Source organism: Cataglyphis hispanica, chromosome 21, assembly GCF_021464435.1.
Source record: "Cataglyphis hispanica isolate Lineage 1 chromosome 21, ULB_Chis1_1.0, whole genome shotgun sequence".
Lineage (NCBI taxonomy): Eukaryota > Metazoa > Arthropoda > Insecta > Hymenoptera > Formicidae > Cataglyphis > Cataglyphis hispanica.
Genome location: NC_065974.1, coordinates 3,981,003 through 4,003,156, shown reverse-complemented (window position 1 = coordinate 4,003,156; position 22,154 = coordinate 3,981,003). Strand labels below are relative to the sequence as shown.

Genomic DNA, 22,154 nt, shown 5'->3' with positions numbered 1-22,154 from the left:
AATTCATTAGGTGTAATTTCAAGTAGCAACATTACAGTACATCATAGTTGACGGTTGATGAATCGCGTTAAAAATAGCGGAAAATGCATCTCAATCCGGCATTATTTTTTCACGAGGATCTAAATATATACCCGCGTACATATAAAATATGACATGGACGCATTCGCGTATATATGCGCGCACGCGCATGCGGAAGGCACTACGGGCGGCTTCCTCGTGGCGGCTTTCGGAACGCGAAACGTTCAGTTAAAATTTCGGCATCGCATTGAGAGATGCTGCCGATAGCGGAGTTTCAGTAAAGGGAGAGGAAAAGGAAAAAGGGGGAAGAAAAAGTGCTGGGTACATTATATATCTCGATTCGTGCGACTCTTCATCGGGGGAAGATTCGTCGATATCGTCCCACCGGGATCCCTTTGTTTTTCCTTTCGTTTTTTCGTTGCCTTACTGAAACGCGCCGCCGGATTTGCACCCGATCGTCGAACCGGCTGTGAGAAAAAAACTTCGCAACCATGGCTAGTGTCTCCTATCAAATAGCGAATCTGCTGGAGAAGGTAGTCGTGCACATTGGCATACGCATAATATATGTATATGTATAATAGCGATCGAAAAGAAATGTCATTTACAGTCGATGCGTTTTATACGAGATTTCAATCCGTCATGGTATTTTTCTGATGACATAACCTTACTGTATTCTCCGTGAACTCCGATTAATTTTTCATAATATTCGTTATGAATATATTATAGAATGAATACTTTCCTCTTTTTTTTTCTATGTAATTTAAAAAATTTTTTTTTATATTTATTCTGAAAGTTTGAATATGTGCAATTATATCTGGATATTGCAACCTTTTTCTACGTATCAAGTAATTGATATCTAATCAATCTCATTAATGCATAATTAATTGTATTTATTTTAATAATTATATAAATAATTACAAATTATATATAAATTTATTATAAATTAATAAATATTATAATCTAGTTAATATATTATAAATTAATCAGTTATCCCTAATATTGTGCAATCGATAATATATTATATCTTTGTTGTATATTTTTATATTTCGATTATTATTCGATATTCGAATATTTGAATAAATATAAAAATATTCGATATTCGAATATTTTTATATTTATTATTAAAATATGTTAGTGCTTGAAACAGCTATGCTTTTCTTACAGATGACATCCAGTGATAAAGACTTCAGATTTATGGCAACTAATGACTTGATGAGCGAACTACAGAAAGACAGTATCAAACTGGATGATGATTCTGAGCGCAAAGTTGTAAAAATGCTTCTTAAGTTATTAGAGGATAAAAATGGAGAAGTACAGAATCTTGCTGTCAAATGGTAGTTTTCTTTGTCTAGATATATTTTCTTATACATTTTTCATACATATTGTATTTTTTTCTTATGTATGAATTTCTTGTACATTAATATATTATGTAAAGTTGAAAATTATTAACACAAGTGAAATAACAAAAAATAGACATGTGAAATAAATAAATTATAAATATTTGTTATTTCTTTTTGAGACTTCTTTATTCAATTGTATGGTTATAAGGATGTATGCAATTTCAGTTTGGGTCCATTAGTTAATAAAGTAAAGGATTACCAAGTGGAAACTATTGTGGATGCTCTGTGTACCAATATGGTATCGGACAAGGAGCAATTACGCGATATATCTAGCATTGGCTTGAAAACTGTCATTTCCGAGCTTCCTTTGGGTTGTAGTGCATTAGTCGCAAATGTTTGTAGACGTATTACAGGCAAATTAAGCAGTGCTATTGAAAAAGTAAGTTATCTTTGTCTGATTTCTTTTTAATATGTATCTCTGACTAATATTTTTATCTAACATGATTATATCTACATGATTATATAACATGATTTATATCTAACATGATTTTTCAGCAAGAGGATGTATCCGTACAGCTCGAAGCACTCGACATTGTCGCCGACTTACTCTCTCGCTTCGGTCCTTTACTAGTCACATTTCATTCTACAATTTTGACCGCATTATTGCCGCAACTCTCTTCGCCGCGGCAAGCGGTTCGTAAACGCACTATAGTAGCACTGAGTCATCTATTGACATCCAGCAACAATTATTTATACAACAAATTGCTAGATTATCTTCTCGAGGGTCTTCAAATTCAAACAGCAAAGAACGTTATACGTACCTATATCCAATGCATTGCTTCTATTTGGTTAGATAATCTAAATTATGTTTGAATAATCGATGAAGAGAATAAATTATCATCCAATTTATTATCTAAATTTATTTGCAGTCGGCAAGCGGGACACAGATTCGGCGAGCAAATAGAACGTGTTATGCCATTGATTGTTCAATATAGTAATGAGGATGATGATGAATTGAGGGAATATTGTTTGCAAGCATTCGAATCTTTTGTTTATAGGTGTCCAAAAGAGATTACGCCACATATAAATAAAGTACATGATTTAGATAAATCTTATATTATCATATTATACTTATGTATCTTGTGAATTATTAAATTAAATCATTTATCTTTTTTAGATCATAGAGATTTGCCTAATATATATTACATATGATCCAAACTACAATTATGATGATGATATCAATGATCTTTCTGATGGAGAAGGTACTGCAATGGAAATAGAAGAAGACGGAGAGGAAGACGCGGAAGATGAATATTCCGATGACGACGATATGAGTTGGAAAGTTCGTAGAGCAGCTGCAAAATGTTTAGAAGCGGTTGTATCTAGTAGAAGAGAGTTGTTGTCAGAGCTTTATAAAGTAGTGTCACCTGCATTGATTGCTAGGTTTAAAGGCAAGTATCAACCGAAATTTATTTATATATAAAGATATGTGGAGATATATATATGTGTGTGTGTATATATATATATATATATATATATATATATATATATATATATATATATATAAAATCTATCAAATTTTTGTTTATGCAATATCTATGATTATAATGCATGAAATTCATTATTATGTAATTACAGAAAGAGAAGAAAATGTCAAATCAGATATATTTCATGCGTATATCGCTTTGTTGAGACAAACGAGGCCGGCTACCGGTGTTCCGCTCGATCCAGATGCAATGGAAGATGATGATGGACCTATTGCATTGTTGCAACAACAAGTACCGTTAATAGTGAAGGCAGTTCATCGTCAAATGAAGGAAAAGAGCATTAAAACGAGACAAGATTGCTTTTCCTTGTTAAAAGAACTGGTGCTTGTTTTACCTGGCGCTTTAACTAATCATATCCCAGCATTGATTCCCGGCATCCAATATTCCCTGAGTGACAAAAATTCTTCCTCGAATATAAAGATCGATACTTTAGCTTTCGTGCATACGCTATTGGTGACGCATCAACCTGAAGCGTTCCACGTTCATATGCCAGTTTTGGCGCCTCCAATCATATTAGCTGTGGGAGATTCCTTCTATAAGATTGCTGCCGAAGCGTTGCTCGTATTGCAGCAACTTGTACAAGTTATTAGACCTCACGGTGAGTAATTTTATATTACTTAATTTTTATTTGCGATCACACCGATTACACAGAGTGATCCATAACGATGATTTTAATGCTTATCTCAGATAAACCCTTCTGCCGCGGCTTCACCCCGTTATCTAACGAAATATATCACTGCACTCTGATGAGGCTCAAAACGGCAGATATTGATCAGGAAGTGAAGGAAAGAGCCATCGCTTGCATGGGACAGATTCTTGCACACTTTGGAGACACTCTATCAGACAAATTGCACGTATGTTTACCTATCTTTTTGGATAGATTGCGCAACGAGATAACTAGACTTACCACCGTTAAGGCTCTAACTTGTATAGCTGCATCTCCTCTGAGGGTCGATCTTAAACCAATCATGGTAAATTTATAAAATATAAGTGTATACACTATAAGAAATAGCAAAATTCTTTTGTATAAGATGTTACTGTTTTTTGTAGGAAGAAGCAATACCCATTCTTGGATCCTTTTTAAGAAAGAATCAACGAGCTTTAAAACTTTCTTCTCTTCCTCTTCTAGATACATTGGTATGCAATTATAGCTCAGCTTTGCATCCGGACTTACTTGATAAGGTAATGGAATATTAGTTTTATTATGTACATTAATATATAATTAAACATAGGATGATTATCTCTAATTTCTATCTCTTTGCAGGTTACTACGGAGTTACCTGCATTGTTAAATGAATCAGATTTGCACATTGCGCAGCTAACATTGAATCTTCTTACTACCATTGCAAAGTTACATCCAGCTGCTCTAACGAAAGTTTCTGACCATATCTTGCCAGAGATCCTCATTCTTGTAAAGTCGCCACTTCTTCAAGGTAAGATTACAAAATATTGGATTAAACATTTTATATTCGTATATTCGTTATTAATGCATCGATTTTCTGTCGAACAGGTGTCGCATTAAATTCAATGCTTGAGTTTTTCCAAGCTTTAGTACAAGCGAATCTACCGGGTCTCGGGTATAGAGACCTTCTCGCAATGTTAATAGTTCCAGTTACTCAATCCGTACTTCACAAACAGGCTTATCACTCACTGGCCAAGTGTGCGGCCGCGTTGACAATCACATGGCATGAAGAAGCGCAGTGTATCGTGCAACAGTTGTTAAAAGACGTTCAGAATCCATCAGACATTCAGAATGTTGCCCAACACATATTTGCCTTGTTGGTCATTGGAGAGATAGGAAGACACGTGTAAGAAAATTATAGTTTGTTTTTTCTTAATACAAAGATCTTACATATTAAGAACATTTGTCTTTATAAGATAATATTTCTACCTACAGAGATCTGAGTGGAATTAATTCGTTGAAACACACTATTATAAATTCATTCTCTTCTCATTCGGAAGAGGTGAAATCCGCGGCTAGTTACACGCTGGGAAATATCGCGATTGGAAATCTTCCTGAATACCTGCCTTTCATACTTCAAGAGATTGAGGCGCAACCTAAACGCCAATATCTGCTTTTACATTCGTTAAAAGAGGTAAATATCTTTACATAATTTTTTTTACATTAAATTCATCTAAATATATATAAAATTGTTTCTATTTTCTTTTTCTTTTTTTTGTAGATCATCACGAGTCAGTCGGCCAGTCCATCCGGTGTATCGCATTTGCAAAATTTTGTGCCCTCAATCTGGATGCTCTTGTACAGGCACTGCGAATGCACGGAAGAAGGTACTCGTAACGTCGTGGCCGAATGTCTTGGTAAATTGACCCTAATTGATCCTGCTACTCTATTACCAAGATTACAAGAATCGCTCAAGTCGCCGTCGGCTCTCATGAGAACAACGACGGTTACCGCAGTCAAATTCACTATTTCCGATCAGGTATTAACATTTTGGCGACGATCGTTCTACAATAATCGTGTATATATTAAAAATGTATATATATAATATTATATGTACAATATTATATGTAATATTATATGTTACAGCCACAACCTATTGATGCCATGTTGAAACAATGTATGGGTAATTTCTTAGTTGCTTTAGAAGATCCTGATCTTAACGTTCGGAGAGTAGCGTTAGTCGCATTTAATTCCGCTGCTCACAATAAACCTATGTTGATAAGGGATCTCTTAGATGCGGTTCTGCCGCATCTTTACACGGAAACCAAAATCAAGGTTAGTAGGATTTAAATTAGCGAAAGAACTAAGATCTAAATTATCTAAACTATCTCCGGAATTTTATAACCGGAGCTTTTTTTATATATATAGAAAGAGCTTATCAGAGAAGTCGAAATGGGTCCATTTAAACACACGGTGGACGATGGATTGGATCTTCGTAAGGCAGCGTTCGAATGCATGTATACCTTGTTGGATTCATGTCTCGATAGGCTAGATGTTTTCGAATTCTTAAATCACGTAGAAAACGGTCTTAGAGATCACTACGATATCAAAATGTTGACCTACCTTATGACCGCGCGACTCGCACAATTGTGCCCGACCGCAGTCTTGCAAAGTAAGTGATCACATGCAATTGCTCTCTTTTTCTTTATATTAAAACTGATCATAATATTAGATCTTTTGAGAATATTTACTTAATTTTAATTCTTTAATTTTTTCTTACGCAGGGTTGGAGCGATTAGTCGACCCGCTCAAGAGTACTTGCACGATGAAAGTAAAAGCAAACTCGGTGAAGCAGGAATACGAAAAGCAAGACGAGTTGAAACGTTCCGCTCTGAGAGCTGTCGCAGCGTTGCTAACTATCCCCGATGCAGGTAATTATCTTGAAATGAGATAAAAGATTAAATCTATTTAAATAAAATGTAGTCTTGAGTGTAAAAATGATTTTAATAAATTTACATATATAGTGCAAAGTTTATGCGACAATATATCAATTTTCAGATAAAAATCCATCATTGAGTGAATTTGTCGGGCAGATTAAGGCTACGCCGGAATTGCAGCCACTTTTTGAGATAATACAAAAGGACTGTACCGGCAATAATATGAATGAGACAAATGCGATGGATCAAAGCTAAGAGTCATTGACTTAATTCTTTTTTTGTATCTCATATAGATCGTCGTGGGCTAAGCGCGTTCGTGATCATATTCTATCCATAGTTTATTTCTATACATTATTTTTTCATTATATTATATTCTCGATTTGAACGTAGTTTCTAATAAATGTGAGTTAATGTAGCACGCCATGTATAAATTTTAAAATAAATTTGCCGGCAATAACCATTTTACCATCACATGCTTATATCTCCTATTTTGTTGGATCGATTTATGCTAATTATCGCGATAAGCGATAAGATCCAACTTAATCATACAATCTTGCGCAAAATGAAATTAGCTACGGAAAGACATGAGAAAAATATAATATCTTGAAATAAAAATCGCTTTCTCAGCGCTAATAAATTAAAACACATTCGCGTGCAATCCATAATTGATGCATGTTCGTAACGGTTTATTTGGGTGACCCACTTTATACGTGATACCCAAAATAAATTTATTAACAAGATTGTGGGCAGGCGCTCTCCTTCAGTGTATCCGTCAATTGCATTTTCCTTCAGTGTATGATAAAAATAATAATTAATAATATCTAATCATCGTGATTGTGCAAGAAATTCAGAGATTGTACAATACACAATATAAAGGAGCTTCGGAAGAGAGCACCGAGCAGATCGATGAATGATAGTTTGTTGCGTTAGAGTAACACGTTTGAGCGACTATAAATAGATAGTAATTGCAGAAATAATTCGCGTCTTGCTAAAAGGTTTGCGGTTGCGGTCGATAGTCTCTGCGATTGACAGTACTTGGCAGTGCATTGACTTTGCGACGCAAATACTCTGAAAGTAAAGGGAAAGATTGACAGTACACTAATAATACTTTATCTAAATAAAGCGAGAGTCCGCATTTGAATTCTGTTGTACAAAAATTTTGCAATTATATTAAATACATATAAAATATAATTATATGTGATATATATATATATATTTCAAATTGATTTTCGTGTTTCTTTCTCTCGAAAGTAGAAGCTATCATTGCGTCAGGCGAGACGCGCTATATATGCGATTATTAATCGCGCGCGTGCAAAATGTCAATACGCATACTCGAGTGCTATGCAACTATGCAACACAACTAACGTATACATTTGATTGCGATTCATATTATAAGTGCTAGTTACTGCGTATTTACGTCATCAAAAAGTGGTGCTTATCTATTTTTTCTTTTTTATAGAAAAATGCTGTCGTTTATTGAGAGTGTTTATTTTGACGAAGAGTGATTCATAAACATTGATCGAGTTAGTGACAGCTAACTATTTTAGTTATCAATCGCAATATTTTTACGATAACATTATGATATTGTCTTCATTGTGACAATCGCGCTTGATAAAAAAAAATCTCATATATTATTATATTAACAATAATTATAAATTAATGTAAAATATAAATACATTTTAGTGTGTATAAGAAATCTTTGGTCTCGCGGACTAAAGACTTACTATCGTGGCTTCACGTCTATTGGATTTCACGTCTCGGTGTTTCTCGAGGAGAGATCGATAATGAAAAAAAAAAAGACAACATGACTCGATCTTCGAGAATCGGCTAAATGTGTTAAATATTTTAGAAGGTGTAAATCTCTCTCTCTCTCTTTCTCTTTCTCGCGGTTTGTATTGCCTAAAGGCTGATTAGCTCTCTAATAATTTGGCGAGAGTAATTTGAAAGAGAGGGACCGTTCGTCGAATTTCATAAAAGTTCTCATTTCTCTCGTATTAGGGGCTGTGTGTGAAAAGCGAGATGGCCTATCTCGGGGCACGTACGCCACACGCGTACGTGCGTTGCATAATGCGCTGCATCGGATTTGCGCTTCCGCAGTGGCAGCAATTTAACAATGATTCTCGTGATTGATACCGGAAGCTTGCACTAGCTCATCCCGAAAACCTGCAGGCCTCCACGACGGCTCCGTAGTTCACCGAAAGTGGAATCACGTATTGGTTGTAGCAATCTCTTAAAGTCGCTTGAAGTCAAATCTTTATTTTTTTCTTTATATTTTAATTTTGTGTGTGTGCAAAGGAAACAAGTATTATTGTATTAAAAATATCGTATTTCAAGATTTAAGATTAGAATCACAGGTGATTAAATTTGTATAGCGGCAAATTGGAACATTAACATACAGAATTTTATATCTTTGATGTCTGGCGATATTATTAAGTATCGATATGCATGAATCATTGTTCAATTTGGAGTTTATTTTTATTCTGAGAACGAATTGCGTGGACCGCTCTCCGATTTTTTGCGAAATTTTAAAGCGAGTATACACATTCGCAAGAGGTATTATTTGCAAGCGCGCTTCTTCGAATTTGATTTATATGTCAATTGTTGACAGTGTCAACAGCTTGCGCAATTTACGCGAACTGTATATCATCATTATTAATATTATCATTATCATTATTAACATTATTTACATATTCTAATCGAGATTTTCGTTACAAGACCTTCCTTATGACGAAAATCTCGACTAGAATGTGTAAATAATATTTATGCAGTTTCCTTTTCCCGTGAATCATCCGTTAGTTCTACGCGTAATTCTTATATAATGACAAAGACGATTGAAGGATTCTCGCGCGTGTTATAATTTACATTTACATCTAGACATAACACGCATTAATTATCACAAGAAAAATATCCATTATCGTTAATGATATTTCGTTAGAGATATTTCGAGATTTTCTAATGCAAACTTGTAGTTAACATGAAAATTCTACATTGTTTTCTCTTGTTCTTAGAATAATATACACACTATTAAATAGGAATGCGAGAATACATTAGATATACACCACGTTAGAAACACCACAAGTAGTCATCAATTACATAAACAATAGCTCTCGTGACCTTGTAACAAATTCATCGTAAATTTTATTGTAAAATTGAAAATTGTATGTATTGCTTTTTATATAATAATGCAACGAATGCAGAAGAAAGAGTACATTTTATTAAACAGTAAATGATTTAATAAAAAGAATTGATTTTTCGTAATATATTTTTAATTTTTCGTAATATATTTTTAATATTTTGTAATATATATTTCGTATATATTGAATATTTTTATTAGCAAAGAAATAAAAATATATTTTATCTCGAATATTTCTATTGCAAATGATATATTTACTATTAAATGACAAACATCAATGATATATTTATTATCAAATATAAACAAATATTAATGATATTTATTATCAAATGAAAACAAACATCATAATATTAATAATATTAACTCCCACATGTATGTGTGCGTAATGAATTTTTCTCTCACACATCTTATTTATGTCTCTCGTTTATAATAATCTTAATGTCTTAAAATGTCTTAAAATGAATTATTCAAAATATTAATTCTGCAATGTATTAACATTTTATTATTATTTTATACAGGTTTCTAAATATAAAACCGTCATACGCTATTTAGAGAAAAAGATGAAAACATCATATTACGCATGTATTGAGGTGAAAATATCGCAATTAATTATATATCATTTTTTTCAGAATTCGATTCTTAAGAGAATTAAAATGTCACCTGAAAAAAAAACCGACGCCTGTTCATATTCTCTTCTGGAAGAAGAGATTCGGCGGCGGCATCTCAACCCTTTCGCATCCGTTCGCCACCTCGCATCAGACGGGGAACCGGAGGAGAGAGGAGGGGGAATGACATAAAAGTGGAGTGGTATCGAGGCGCAGCGCACTCTACGGTGATAATCGGACAGAGAGAGAAAGAGAGAAGGAGGGGGAGAGAGAGAGTGAGAGAAAGAGCGGGAAAGGAAGAAAGAGAGAGGGAGAAGCGAGTGTAAAATTTCTCTCCCACGCACGTCATGCATGTCAAACGATCGGACGTGATCGGCCACCCTCGCGACGACAGGCTATCGCGCTATCGAGCAGAGCGAGTTTGTCAAACCCACCTGCGCTACCGCAGAGCGAGCACCTACGTAGAGAGAGAGAGAGAGAGTGGCTGGGATAGGGAGATCGCGAACAGTCTTCAAACGTGGTCCAAGTGTCCCGTTCGAAGATCGTCGTCTTCGAACAGGAGATCGCTCTGAGATTCGACCCCTGAGACTCGCTGATACCGGCACGGCACATCGGCAGCGGAGCGTCATGTGCGTACGTACGTTGGTTGGAAGCGAGACGGGCGAGACGATGTCCACGTTGTCCACGTCTTCGCAGCAAAGAAGCGGCAAGCTGTCCCGCGTCAAGGAGAAGTACATGAGACTTCACGATGAGATGCTGGAGAAGGAGCTCCTGCGTGAGCGGAAGCAGGAGAAGAACTTGCCCGATTTAGCTGATGATGTCCTGGCCGCCAGCACGGCACATTACGGTCAGCTGTTGAAGAAGCTGGCCAAGTACTACGAGGTCGCGCGTCGTTCCAAAGCGTACAAGTAAGTATAAAAAGGACTTTCCCGCCTTTTTCTTTTCGCTACCTCTTGATAGAAAATTTGAACGGAAAATTTTTTTCTGAAAATCGACACGCAGATTTCGTCTGACTCTCGTCTCATCGATGAGACGAGAGTTTCTTCCATCGCTCGCTTTCTTCCATCAGAGACTGTTCTCTCCAGAGAAGGTAGATCTGATAGTTGAACTCTTCGAGTCTCCCCTCTCCGAGGATTATAGATACAACTGGAAATCTCTCACTTGCCAACTAGGGCAAAAACTCTGACGAAGCGGCTACTATCATAAAGTTTTTACATGCGATAAAGAAAAGATTTCTATATATGTGTGATGTTCTTATCATATATATGTAATTGCCTTGAGAGTTCAAATCATTTCGCATACACGCCGGTTTAACCGTCTCTGAGATTCATTACAGATTCAATTACGATCGTTCATTAGATATATTAGATTATTACAGTTATATCAAGTCAATACATATCACGCGCATAAAAATTATATATATATATATATATATATATATCTTCATCCTTTCTTTTTTTGGACAAAATCTACCTAGATAATATTCTTAAGATTTTGTGAAAAATCGATACTTAATACATCAAAGAGACAACATAATATTAACTCGAAATTTATATTTGAAAAACTATGCAATGATGCAACAACATCATTGCATAAAATGTCGAGATCAAAGTTGGAGCATAATTCGCGACTCCGATTAGCAATGCTAGTTTTTTTAGGATTGTTACTGCGGAGAAATTTAAAATTCTTAGTATCTATTTTAAAACGCGATAATCAATAAATAAAATGGAAATATATCTCTCTCCCTATATTTTATATTTTCATTCTCGAAGATTAAAAGATAGGATCATCTTTCATGCTATAATCTTAAAACTTCTTCAAACTTGACAATTATTTATATATCACAACTATAGTAATACTTCAATAGTCACGCAGACATCTAGATTCTAATGTGTAAAATTTAATATGACACACGATAAGGATTAATTGATTGAATTTTGATATTGCGATTGAGAAAAGCTTTCTTGTGATAAGTAATTCAGAATTTAACGGAAATTTATTTCTTATCAGAATCAAGTAGTCATCGTTAGAAGCGTCAAAGAATTATCGATATATATCGCAGATGCGTGTTTTTCTAAGATTTTATATTAAATTCTGTAAATTATCAAAACTGGAGAGGGGAAAGCATATCAACGCATGTGACGTAAATCGACACTGATGGTGCACGACCTACCTAAAAAATCTTTCGTGTTTGCACTAGATAAACTATCTGCGTACATATGACTCACACATTGCCCTCCATTTATGAGACAACACGCATATCTAGTCGGCGCTTGTCTTTAATCTCTATTTCCTAGAATCGTTCTGAAAGCAACGATCCATTAAGGCGCGAAAACGTCATTGGGGAAATGGCGATGCGAAAGGCAATTCTCGTTATTTTCTTCTTACTCTTATATTACGTAATTTGAAGAATAAATGTTCTTTATGTCTGCTGAAATGAAATACAATGTGTTTTTGAAAAATCAAGTTAATCTTATAAAGACACGCCGCGAGAGATTATATTATCATTGCCTTCTTTCTCAATTTTTTTACGTACATAAAAATATAAATAGACAGATCTTCTTGAAAAAAAAAAAAAAAAAATTAAAAACCATAGCTAGAGAAGTTTATAAATTTTACGAGTGACGCATACTATCTTCTCTCTATTCTTGCCAAAAATTCCAATGACGTCGCAATGACGCACTAGCCTCTTCGAAAGTTTTCAATGACGTCTGGAATTCTTATTTTTATTAATTATTATTTTGTCGATGACGTCTTTCCTCTTCTCTCGAACAATTTAAATTCCGATATTGTAAATCTCTAAAGAAAAGAAAAGAAAAAGAATTGAAAAATTCCGCTCTTTGCAAATCCATTTAATTCGACATAAAGGTTATCATTTTGATAACGCGATATATTTCAACAACTTCGTATAATTCCGTAAACCCATCTTTTATCTAATGATTGCACTTTTGTGTATTTGAAAGACATCGTGTAATAAACCCGCTCTCGTGTAATTTTCTCGGGTATTAACATCGCGTGCCTATAATTAGTCGGACGATAATTGGATAATGATTACGGCGTGTCTACGGCGTGTCTCGTGCGAGAGTGCACAGGCCAATGACTGTGTTCGTCGCGTAATCGCCACGTTTCCTCGGAAAAAGAGGCGGATGAATGGATGCATTCTTGCAAAGGACGTGCACGCAAATTTAATTCTATTTTTCCAGAAAACCATCTATAAAGACATTTATATCCTTTTTTATTGCCTTCTTTAACATTTATATTCTATAATAATTTTATTTTATGTATATATTTTATGTATATATTTTCTGTATTATATTTTATGTATATATTTTATGTATATACATACATACATATATATATATATATATATATATATATATATATGTTATTATTATTTTTTATTATTTTATTATTATATTATATTAATATGTTGTCATGTTATATTATATGTTATTATTATTCTTCCATTAATTTTGGTTTTATATATATGTATATAAATATATATATATATATATATATATATATATATATATTTATATTTATATATAAAACTAAAATTAATAAAGAATAATAATTATATTTAATTATTATGCTCTGATTAATATTAATTACATAATGTATAAATAATATATTAATTAATATAACATTATTTTTGTGGTAATACATATATATATATATATATATATATATATATATAATGTGTGCACGTATTATGTATATAAATATAATGCCCGCACTTTTTTTTTGCGCGAAAGGCGCCGGTAATTTTTGTGTGCACAACAAGGTTTAATGGAAGATAAGTAATCGCGGCTTTCTCGCGCTGGAATCGCATACGCGTGCACACTCGAGCTGACACAGCGTATATGTTAACGTGTGATACAAATGCCATTAAAAAAAAAAAAAACATAATTACACGTTCCGGGCGTTTCGGACAACCGCAGGAACCCGTTTATAATGCAAAGGCGTAGGATACATTATCTTTCGAGAGCATTCTTTATTAAGTGCTTCGTCGATCGAGCATTCGAACGTCTCGGAATATTAGTCGGAATTAGTCAATCATCTCCGATAATTACTCTTGCAAAATGATTGCATTAACGGCTTTTTAATAAATGTATGTCTCAATCAGATCGCGTCAATATACATTTGCACAATGTATTATAAATTTTACATATACGAAAAGATACAGCATTATATAAATATCATACCTATATAGGTAATAATTTTTTAATAATTATTTTAGAATTAATGATATATTTATTATTTGAGATGTTACATAAATATATATATACATCAAAACCGGAGAAATGCCCTTTTAATAACAATTGCTTTGATTAATTTCCAATTAATTTTTTCTTAGCGAGAGAATGACATCATACATTGCAAGAGAGTTTCCCCCCAATTTTTTCCATGATATATCTTTTTAATTAATTCTAAGATGAAATATTCATAAAATATGTAAAATATCAAGGATTTCTTTTTATAGAAATTTCGTACGAAGCGATGAGATGTATAACGAGTTCACGAGGTATCGAACATCTGTAATCTACTTGCCACGTCGGACGTATAGCTGGCAATTCGCCGAGCACCGAGCATCTCTCTCGGCATCTTTAAAGAATTCACAAATGAGGCGTTACTAAACGATCTTGTTTGTTCTGTCTGGTCATTCCGTTATGTCGCACAACCGTTGTTTTCATTAGAAACACAGAATGTAATATTATAATATATCATTCGTTCGTTCTACACATCTCACGCACATATTCATTTATTAATAATTTATATAATTTATTATTTCTTATTTGTATAATTTGAAATATGACTTGATTATTTTGGACGATATTACATCTCTAATAAAATTTCCACCATACATATTTTAGATTCTTGTTGTTGTAACAGTAATAATTTTATATAACTGTAATAATTTTATATTAAAAATTGATATTCTTGATATTCACTTATTAATTAAGATTATCTTTTGTGATTAAAATTAATATATATATAAGAGAACTTTGTACTCCCAAGCACTTAGAAACGGGTTTACTCAGAGTTACGAAGTTAGTATCTTGGGAGTAACGCGACGGTTTGAGACAAAACGGGGAGACCGGATGCATCCAATAGAGATTCGCGCACATTGTTTCGCGTATCGTTAATAAAATCGGAGTGAGAACTGATTTTGCGAATCATACGCCGGCACGATCTGAGCGACGTGGGTCGTGCGTGCCATCCTGCACGTTTCCCACTTGATAATACTAGGCTCATAACGCATTCGCACACGCACATATACGCAGGTGCGTCCGATTGTTCGCATATCAAATCACGATCGTGTATCCGGACTTAATCCTCGGATTCTCTCTTTCGCGGATCCTGTCGTATGAACAGAAAAGAGTATATAATATAATTTTGAATAAAGAAAAAAAGAGATAACCACAGAGATTAAAACACAATAAAAGATGAAAAAAGAAAATAGAAAATGTAAGAAAAATAGAAAAAATAAAATATAGAAAAATAAATATCCAATATATCTATCAAATATGCATCTGTCATCTAAAATGAAGAAAGAAAGAACGGAGAAAAATGTATCATTTTCGACTTCTAATATCTGATAAACGGTAAAAAAGGATAAATGAATAAAATCGTCAAATCATTGGTAAGGCAAATCTCTAATTAATCTTTAATTAAATTTTATCACACGTTAGAGACATTTGTTTCGCCATGCATCGGATGCACTTGTCGCGACTGATGTAAAAAAGAACGCAAATGACGAAATGTAGGAGATAAAAATATGCGGGTCTAACAAACGAGATAGACAGGCGTGACGCAAAGTGTCGCGTGGTAGGATTTTTTTGTCTCGCCGGTTCACCTACTTGCGTCGAACACCGATTTATTAATCACGAGTAGGCGGCTGAGTGCAAGAAATACAAACGGCAGACAAACTTTATTGTCTCGGCTTATTGGCTGCTGACCTCGTCGTGATTAATTGATACTCGAAGGCGATCGAGCGCGATCATAATGTGATTATTACACGCGCTGTATTGTCACAGATGTTTCTTATCGTGAACGCTCTACGTTTGCCAGAAAAAAACAAGAAGTTTCTCTTCGCCGCTTGACAGACGTGCTCCTCGTGATTTTACTTGCAAATATAAAATTAGTCCAAGGATGATGCCTGCTTATTGATTTACGACGATACTTATATCTGGTTAACAAAAAAAAAAAAGGAGTAATATCTCGCGATATATATATTTCTCTTGCGTGTTTACTCTTCGCGCAATTACATAAATTGCACACATCGGCATAAATACGTATACAGTTATTTATACATGACACATTATTGAATATTATCACATTTTGAATAACGTGTGCCGCAAATTTGATAAATATCTTCGGCAATTTTAAAAGATAAAAATTTTGCATCGTTAAAGATACAGACATGTAAAATCATTTTTGCTTACTGTTGACAATAATGAACAAACAAAGAGGCTGCGTCACGTGCGATAATTTCGTGCCACGTCATGTTAAATTGTTTTTAGTTGCAGAATTAAATGCGTTAATTCCTGCAATGAAAACAATCAAAGTTACTTTATGTCTATCTATGAAATAGATGACCAGATGATCAGAGACAGACAATGAATAATGATTATGTAAATTTATCTTTACTAAATTCCTATTACGCTGTACAAAATATACAGAATCAAAAACACCGGAATTTATCGAAGTGAATATTGCATTGGCAAAGATGCACATGCGCTTTAAACTTGTCGAGAGAAAAAAAAAAAGGGATGGCACGCCGAGGTACTTGACCAGGGAGTGCGCACCAGCATCCTCGTAACTCGTAACAGCATCGGCATAAAACATACGAGACACTTCGAAGAATTTCGAGAGTCACGCGTATGCGTATGCATGCACATGCAACACGTGCTTGTGCGTGCAAGAATTATTTCTATTCGTGCGTGTTCGATATGCCACAGGCCATCTCAGTAGGAAGCGCTTGCTAAAATTTATTAACGAGTTTTTCATGCGTTGCATTTTTAACATTTAATATGACATTTAATATAAATATTAATTTATATAACGTCATATAAAAATTAAATGATAATAAGTATATAAATTATATTTCCTAATATCTTTTACTAGTGATAGTAATTCCTGATATCATCTGATAGTATCCTTCAACTATTTATAGTTTTCTATCTCTTTTTATATAGCTAATATATTTTTATAATATATTTGCGTCATATAAAAAAAATTCTCTGCGATACGGAAATAAATATAATAATCATAACAAATTAATATATATATATATATATATATATATATATATATTAATTTGTTATGATTATTATAAATAAATAAATATATATATATATATATATATATATATAAATATATATTTATTATATTATATATTTAATATTATATATTTTATTATTTAAATATATATATATATATATATATATATATATATGTGTGTGTGTGTGTGTGTGTGTGTGTGTGTGTGTGTGTGTGTGTGTGTGTGTGTGTGTGTAATATATATTGGAAAGCAAAAATTGTGTTTTATGTATCCTTGAACTCAATTTAGAATTGAGCAAATAATTTATATAAGCGTTAACCCACACTAGAACGCATTCTCAGACGCCTTCAATCTCAGCAGATTTAATTGACTTTGACGTCACGTCGACGCGTGCATCAAAAAATGAGACGCGCTGCAAATTATCTAACGAAGATATGCGTGACGAAATTTTTCGTCGTCGATATCGCAGCTCGTATGCTTGCGCATCGTATATTAAATAATCATATAATTCAAGATACTTGGTGAAGTGGACAGATGGCGAGAATACGGCGCCCGACGAAATTATATCTCGCAAATTGCGTCAAGTTGGATTATCAATTATTAATGTAAACTTTTTTTACGATGATAAGAATATCGAAAAAAAAGGAAAAAATCTAATCAGGCCATTTTTCGAATAAGCATGATTCTGATCGAGATAATGTATCCCATTGATTTTCAAGCCTTTTATCGCGTTTTATAAATAGCATAATTTTTTATTAATTAGTAATTAATAAGTAATTCTTAATTTGAAATTTTATCGAACGTGAACTATATGTACAATACCTGAGAACGCTTATAATAAAATTCTGATTGATTAGGAGCAGGGTGTTTTCTTTAATTAAAATTCTTGCAATTGAGAGAAACCGAGATATTAAATTCATAATTGCATCTTTTTTTGCAGGATCTTTTTTCACACGGCGCAACCCACTCACGTAATTATGATCGCGGCGGTCTTGTTTGTCGCATCGGTGCTCGTTCCAACGAAGGAAAGGGCACAGGCTCCTGGCCATTCCTACTCCACGGTGGCCTCCTTCATTTATCTCGCATCCTTCGTCATACATTTTGGTGCGCAAATTTGGATGACCTTCGTATCAGGTAATTAAGAAACATCGAAATATCTGTATTATAGTAAGAATGGAAGAATTCTTTTTTCTTTTTGGAATAAAAGTAGGGTAAAAAAATTCTTCTTTTTTTCTTACATAAGTTTCTATAATTAATTGCTTTTATATGATGATTTGCTTGCAGGTCTATCTTTATATTTTGCACTGCCACGACACGCATTCGGTGAGGTGCAACGCGTCCTATTTCCGAGATACTTTACGATTAATGCGTGCTTGAGTCTTACCACGCTTCTCATATTCGTCAAACATCATCCGGCGTACATGTGGGACATCGAAATCGCTGTTCAGGTGCGTAAAAGATATCATGAAAAATTTAAAGACAAACTTAACTTTTATACCTCATATTTCTTTCCTCAATAGAAATAATTTTTTGGATTTAATGTTTTCTTAATTTAATTTTTCTACTTAACTTTAAATGTAATAAAAATGAAAATAACAATAAAAAGAAGTGAAATTTATAATATGCGTAGGTCGGTGCGATGTCCGGTGCCTTTTTCCTGGCACTGTTGATACGTCTCTATCTAACACCACCGCTGCTCCAGCTGATTGTGCAGAAAAACAACTTGGAACGCGCAGCGGGTGTCGGGAACGAGATCGGCGGTCACAACGCCGGGCCGCTAAAAAACTGCCCGCACTACTTGAAGATCCATCAAGCGTTCCGCCGAGTGCACGTGACCGTTGCCATGGGAAATATGCTCACCATGGCGTGTACGGTGCTTCATCTTTATTATATTGCGAGTAAATTATGTGTTCTGTAAGAGTATGTCAGTTTTGAGTATAGAACTTTAGTATTCTAGTATTGTATTGTATTAGTCTGAGTTTATTCTATATTGAAATAGAATAAGCATTCAGCAAAAAGATCATCACATACAACAATTGTTATTTGCACGACATAAGTCATGCATGTTGTTGACTTGAGAGAAAATCAAACTAAGAGAAGAGGATAAAAATGAATTTTAACATTTTTTATAAATGATCTGGTTACAATTCGTTGATAACACTGTGTAAATTATTGCTAAAAGTAGTGCGAAACGCGTGCATGTGTAACTTGTGAGAGTGTCTCGAGACTGAGTGGATGTAATTTATTTGTCGACATTGAAAAGAAAAGTTGATGCTTTCATATAAATAATATTTCGAACAAAAATTACAAATTTACGATAGTCGTATGTAAAAATATTGTTATACATTTATATCTCTTAAGGCATAGATTCTTGCCAAAGCGTATTTTTTTTTCTTATATCTTATATCGACATATGTATATTTTTCTTCGACATATATGTCAAAGAAATAATTAAGAGAGAATAATTAAGTTTTTGCGTTACATATTACAAAAGTGTATTAATACAACTAGATAAAAGTATTCTACCTACGATTGAAAAGATATCGTGGTTTTCTTGATAACGCTAGAAATTTTTAAGAATATTTTTGTTTTTGAAGTTTCATGCAAAATTTCTGCTTACTACGCATTGAAGGCAATAAAAGTATATTTACTCTGTATCAGAGTTAGATATTTATTAAACTAGCAAGAGAGAAAATACATATTAAAAAAAATCATCATACATACACACACATACACGTGCGCGCGCAGTAATGTCAGTCTAGATTAAAATATTTTATATAATTGACCAAATTGTGAACTCGTATATCGAGCTCATTATTGTAAATAATTTTGCCCGTTTAACATTTGTAAATCATACGATATTTCATATAATAAAACATGCATGCTGTTTTTGTAAAAAGAATTTTATTCTTATTAATCCCAGTTAGGATCTGAGCACATAGCAAGTACATTAAGTCGTAAACGTAAGTCGTAAGACGTAAGCAACGTATAAGCTTTGGCATATGTCGTAAAATTTGACGTGCTACGTAATCGAAAGTAAGTATGTACATAACTCAATTATTTCTAAATAAATAAAATATTATAAATTATGTTTATTTAAGTTGTTATGTTTATATAAATTATGGTTTTTATTTTTTAATTTAATAATAAAATTTTAATAAAATCTATTGTTAATAAAATATAAAGCAATGTCCATTTTTGTGCTCATGAAATCACATTTCATATTTTAAATTTTAATTTCACATACAGGTGAATACTTTATATTAAATCTAAATATGAGAAATGCAAATCAATGGGATTTGATAAGTGTTATTCAAAAAACTAATAGAGGGCTTTTTGATTCAGTTTGGTCCGCTCTACCTGCACACGATATTATTCCAAATGATCTGGGACATTCTGTATATATATATATATATATACAAGGTATCCCAGATCATTTGGAATAATTTTATTATAATATAATAATACATACTGACATTTATACGTATATATACATATACATATATATATATATATATATATATATATATATATATATATATATATATATACGTACAAATGTCAGTATGTATTATTGTATAATAATAAAAATGTGTGTATAAAATATAGTGTAATAGCGAAAGCGATTGCGCCCGATACTCAAAAAATATGTATACATGCACATAATAAAATGTCTGTGTGTATCACTGTGTAATTAATAAAGATATGTGTGCGTGTGTGTGTGTGTGTGTGTGTATGTACAAAATATGTACAGCGAAATGCGATTGCGTCCGATATTCGATATATGTATAACATAATAAAATACTATGTGTATCATTATATAATAATAAAAATGACTGCGTTTGCGTGTGTGCAAAATGTAATTAACAGCGAAAGCGATCGATCCATTTTTATTTATGAATACATATATATGTATATATGTATATAAATCGATAATAGTTTGTAAAATATGTTTTATAATTTTTAAAAATCTAATAAACTCTATTAATAATACAAAACGGATGTTTTTGAATGAACCTACCCATCCATTCCCACACATTTTGCTACTGCTATTAATTATATATTTTTGTGATACTTTTTTGCCGATTTTTCTTTCTTGGAATTTCTGAAACTTTATTTTATCGACTCGAGTAAAGATTTTTATAATGGAGAATATGATCAAGAAAATATAATCAGCAAAGAAGTAGCACAAATTATAATTTCAAAAAACGCAAAAATTTGAAGTTTTGAAATCCGCAAAAGTATCAGGACAATATGATCAGCAAAGAGGTGGCGTATCAGGAGAACATAATCAGCAAAGAGTTGGCAGAAATTCAAATTTTAAAAAGCGCGTAAGTTTGAAGTTTTAAAATTCGCAAAAGTATCAGGAGAACATGATCAGCAAAGAGGTGGCGTATCAGGAAAATATAACTAGCAAGGAGGTGGCACAAACTAAAATTTTAAAAAGAGTGAAAATTTAAAGCTTCAAAATCCGCAAAAGTATCAGGAGAACATGATGAACAAAGAGGTGGCGTATCAGGAAAATATAACTAGCAAGGAGGTGGCACAAACCAAAATTTTAAAAAGCGCAAAAATTTAAAGCTTCAAAATTCGCAAATGTATCAGGAGAACATGATGAGCAAAGAGGTGGCGTATCAGGAGAATATAACTAGCAAGGAGGTGGCACAAACCAAAATTTTAAAAAGCGCAAAAATTTAAAGCTTCAAAATTCGCAAATGTATCAGGAGAACATAATGAGCAAAGAGGTGGCGTATCAGGAGAATATAACTAGCAAGGAGGTGGCACAAACCAAAATTTTAAAAAGCGCGGAAATTTAAAGCTTCAAAATTCACAAATGTATCAGGAGAACATGATGACCAAAGAGGTGGCGTATCAGGAGAATATAAC

General features: G+C 33.2%; 2 protein-coding genes across 5 annotated transcripts; both read left to right on the top strand.

The window, feature by feature from the left end:
- Window positions 1-240: 240 nt before the first annotated feature.
- LOC126857405 (cullin-associated NEDD8-dissociated protein 1) lies at window positions 241-10,049 on the top strand. 4 transcript variants are annotated; one of them, XR_007688493.1, is made up of 18 exons: window positions 241-554; window positions 1,183-1,352; window positions 1,584-1,797; window positions 1,914-2,206; window positions 2,288-2,450; window positions 2,536-2,809; window positions 2,997-3,503; window positions 3,593-3,876; window positions 3,956-4,087; window positions 4,170-4,338; window positions 4,416-4,713; window positions 4,803-5,001; window positions 5,089-5,346; window positions 5,454-5,642; window positions 5,736-5,979; window positions 6,092-6,238; window positions 6,366-8,598; window positions 10,007-10,049. XR_007688493.1 is itself a non-coding variant. In XM_050606792.1 (17 exons), the coding sequence occupies exons 1-17, from the start codon at window positions 510-512 to the stop codon at window positions 6,497-6,499; spliced, it is 3,717 nt and encodes a 1,238-aa protein (XP_050462749.1). In that variant the 5' UTR covers window positions 241-509; the 3' UTR covers window positions 6,500-10,049. The 4 variants fall into 4 exon arrangements, 3 of the variants coding, with proteins under 3 accessions (XP_050462749.1, XP_050462747.1, XP_050462748.1); XM_050606792.1 differs by having other exon boundaries at window positions 241-551; window positions 6,366-10,049; XM_050606790.1 differs by having other exon boundaries at window positions 6,366-10,049.
- A 39-nt stretch (window positions 10,050-10,088) lies between these two features.
- Window positions 10,089-20,356, top strand: LOC126857406 (transmembrane protein 205). Its single transcript, XM_050606793.1, has 4 exons — window positions 10,089-10,890; window positions 18,208-18,401; window positions 18,552-18,715; window positions 18,898-20,356. The coding sequence occupies exons 1-4, from the start codon at window positions 10,610-10,612 to the stop codon at window positions 19,183-19,185; spliced, it is 927 nt and encodes a 308-aa protein (XP_050462750.1). The 5' UTR covers window positions 10,089-10,609; the 3' UTR covers window positions 19,186-20,356.
- The last annotated feature ends 1,798 nt before the right edge of the window (window positions 20,357-22,154 follow it).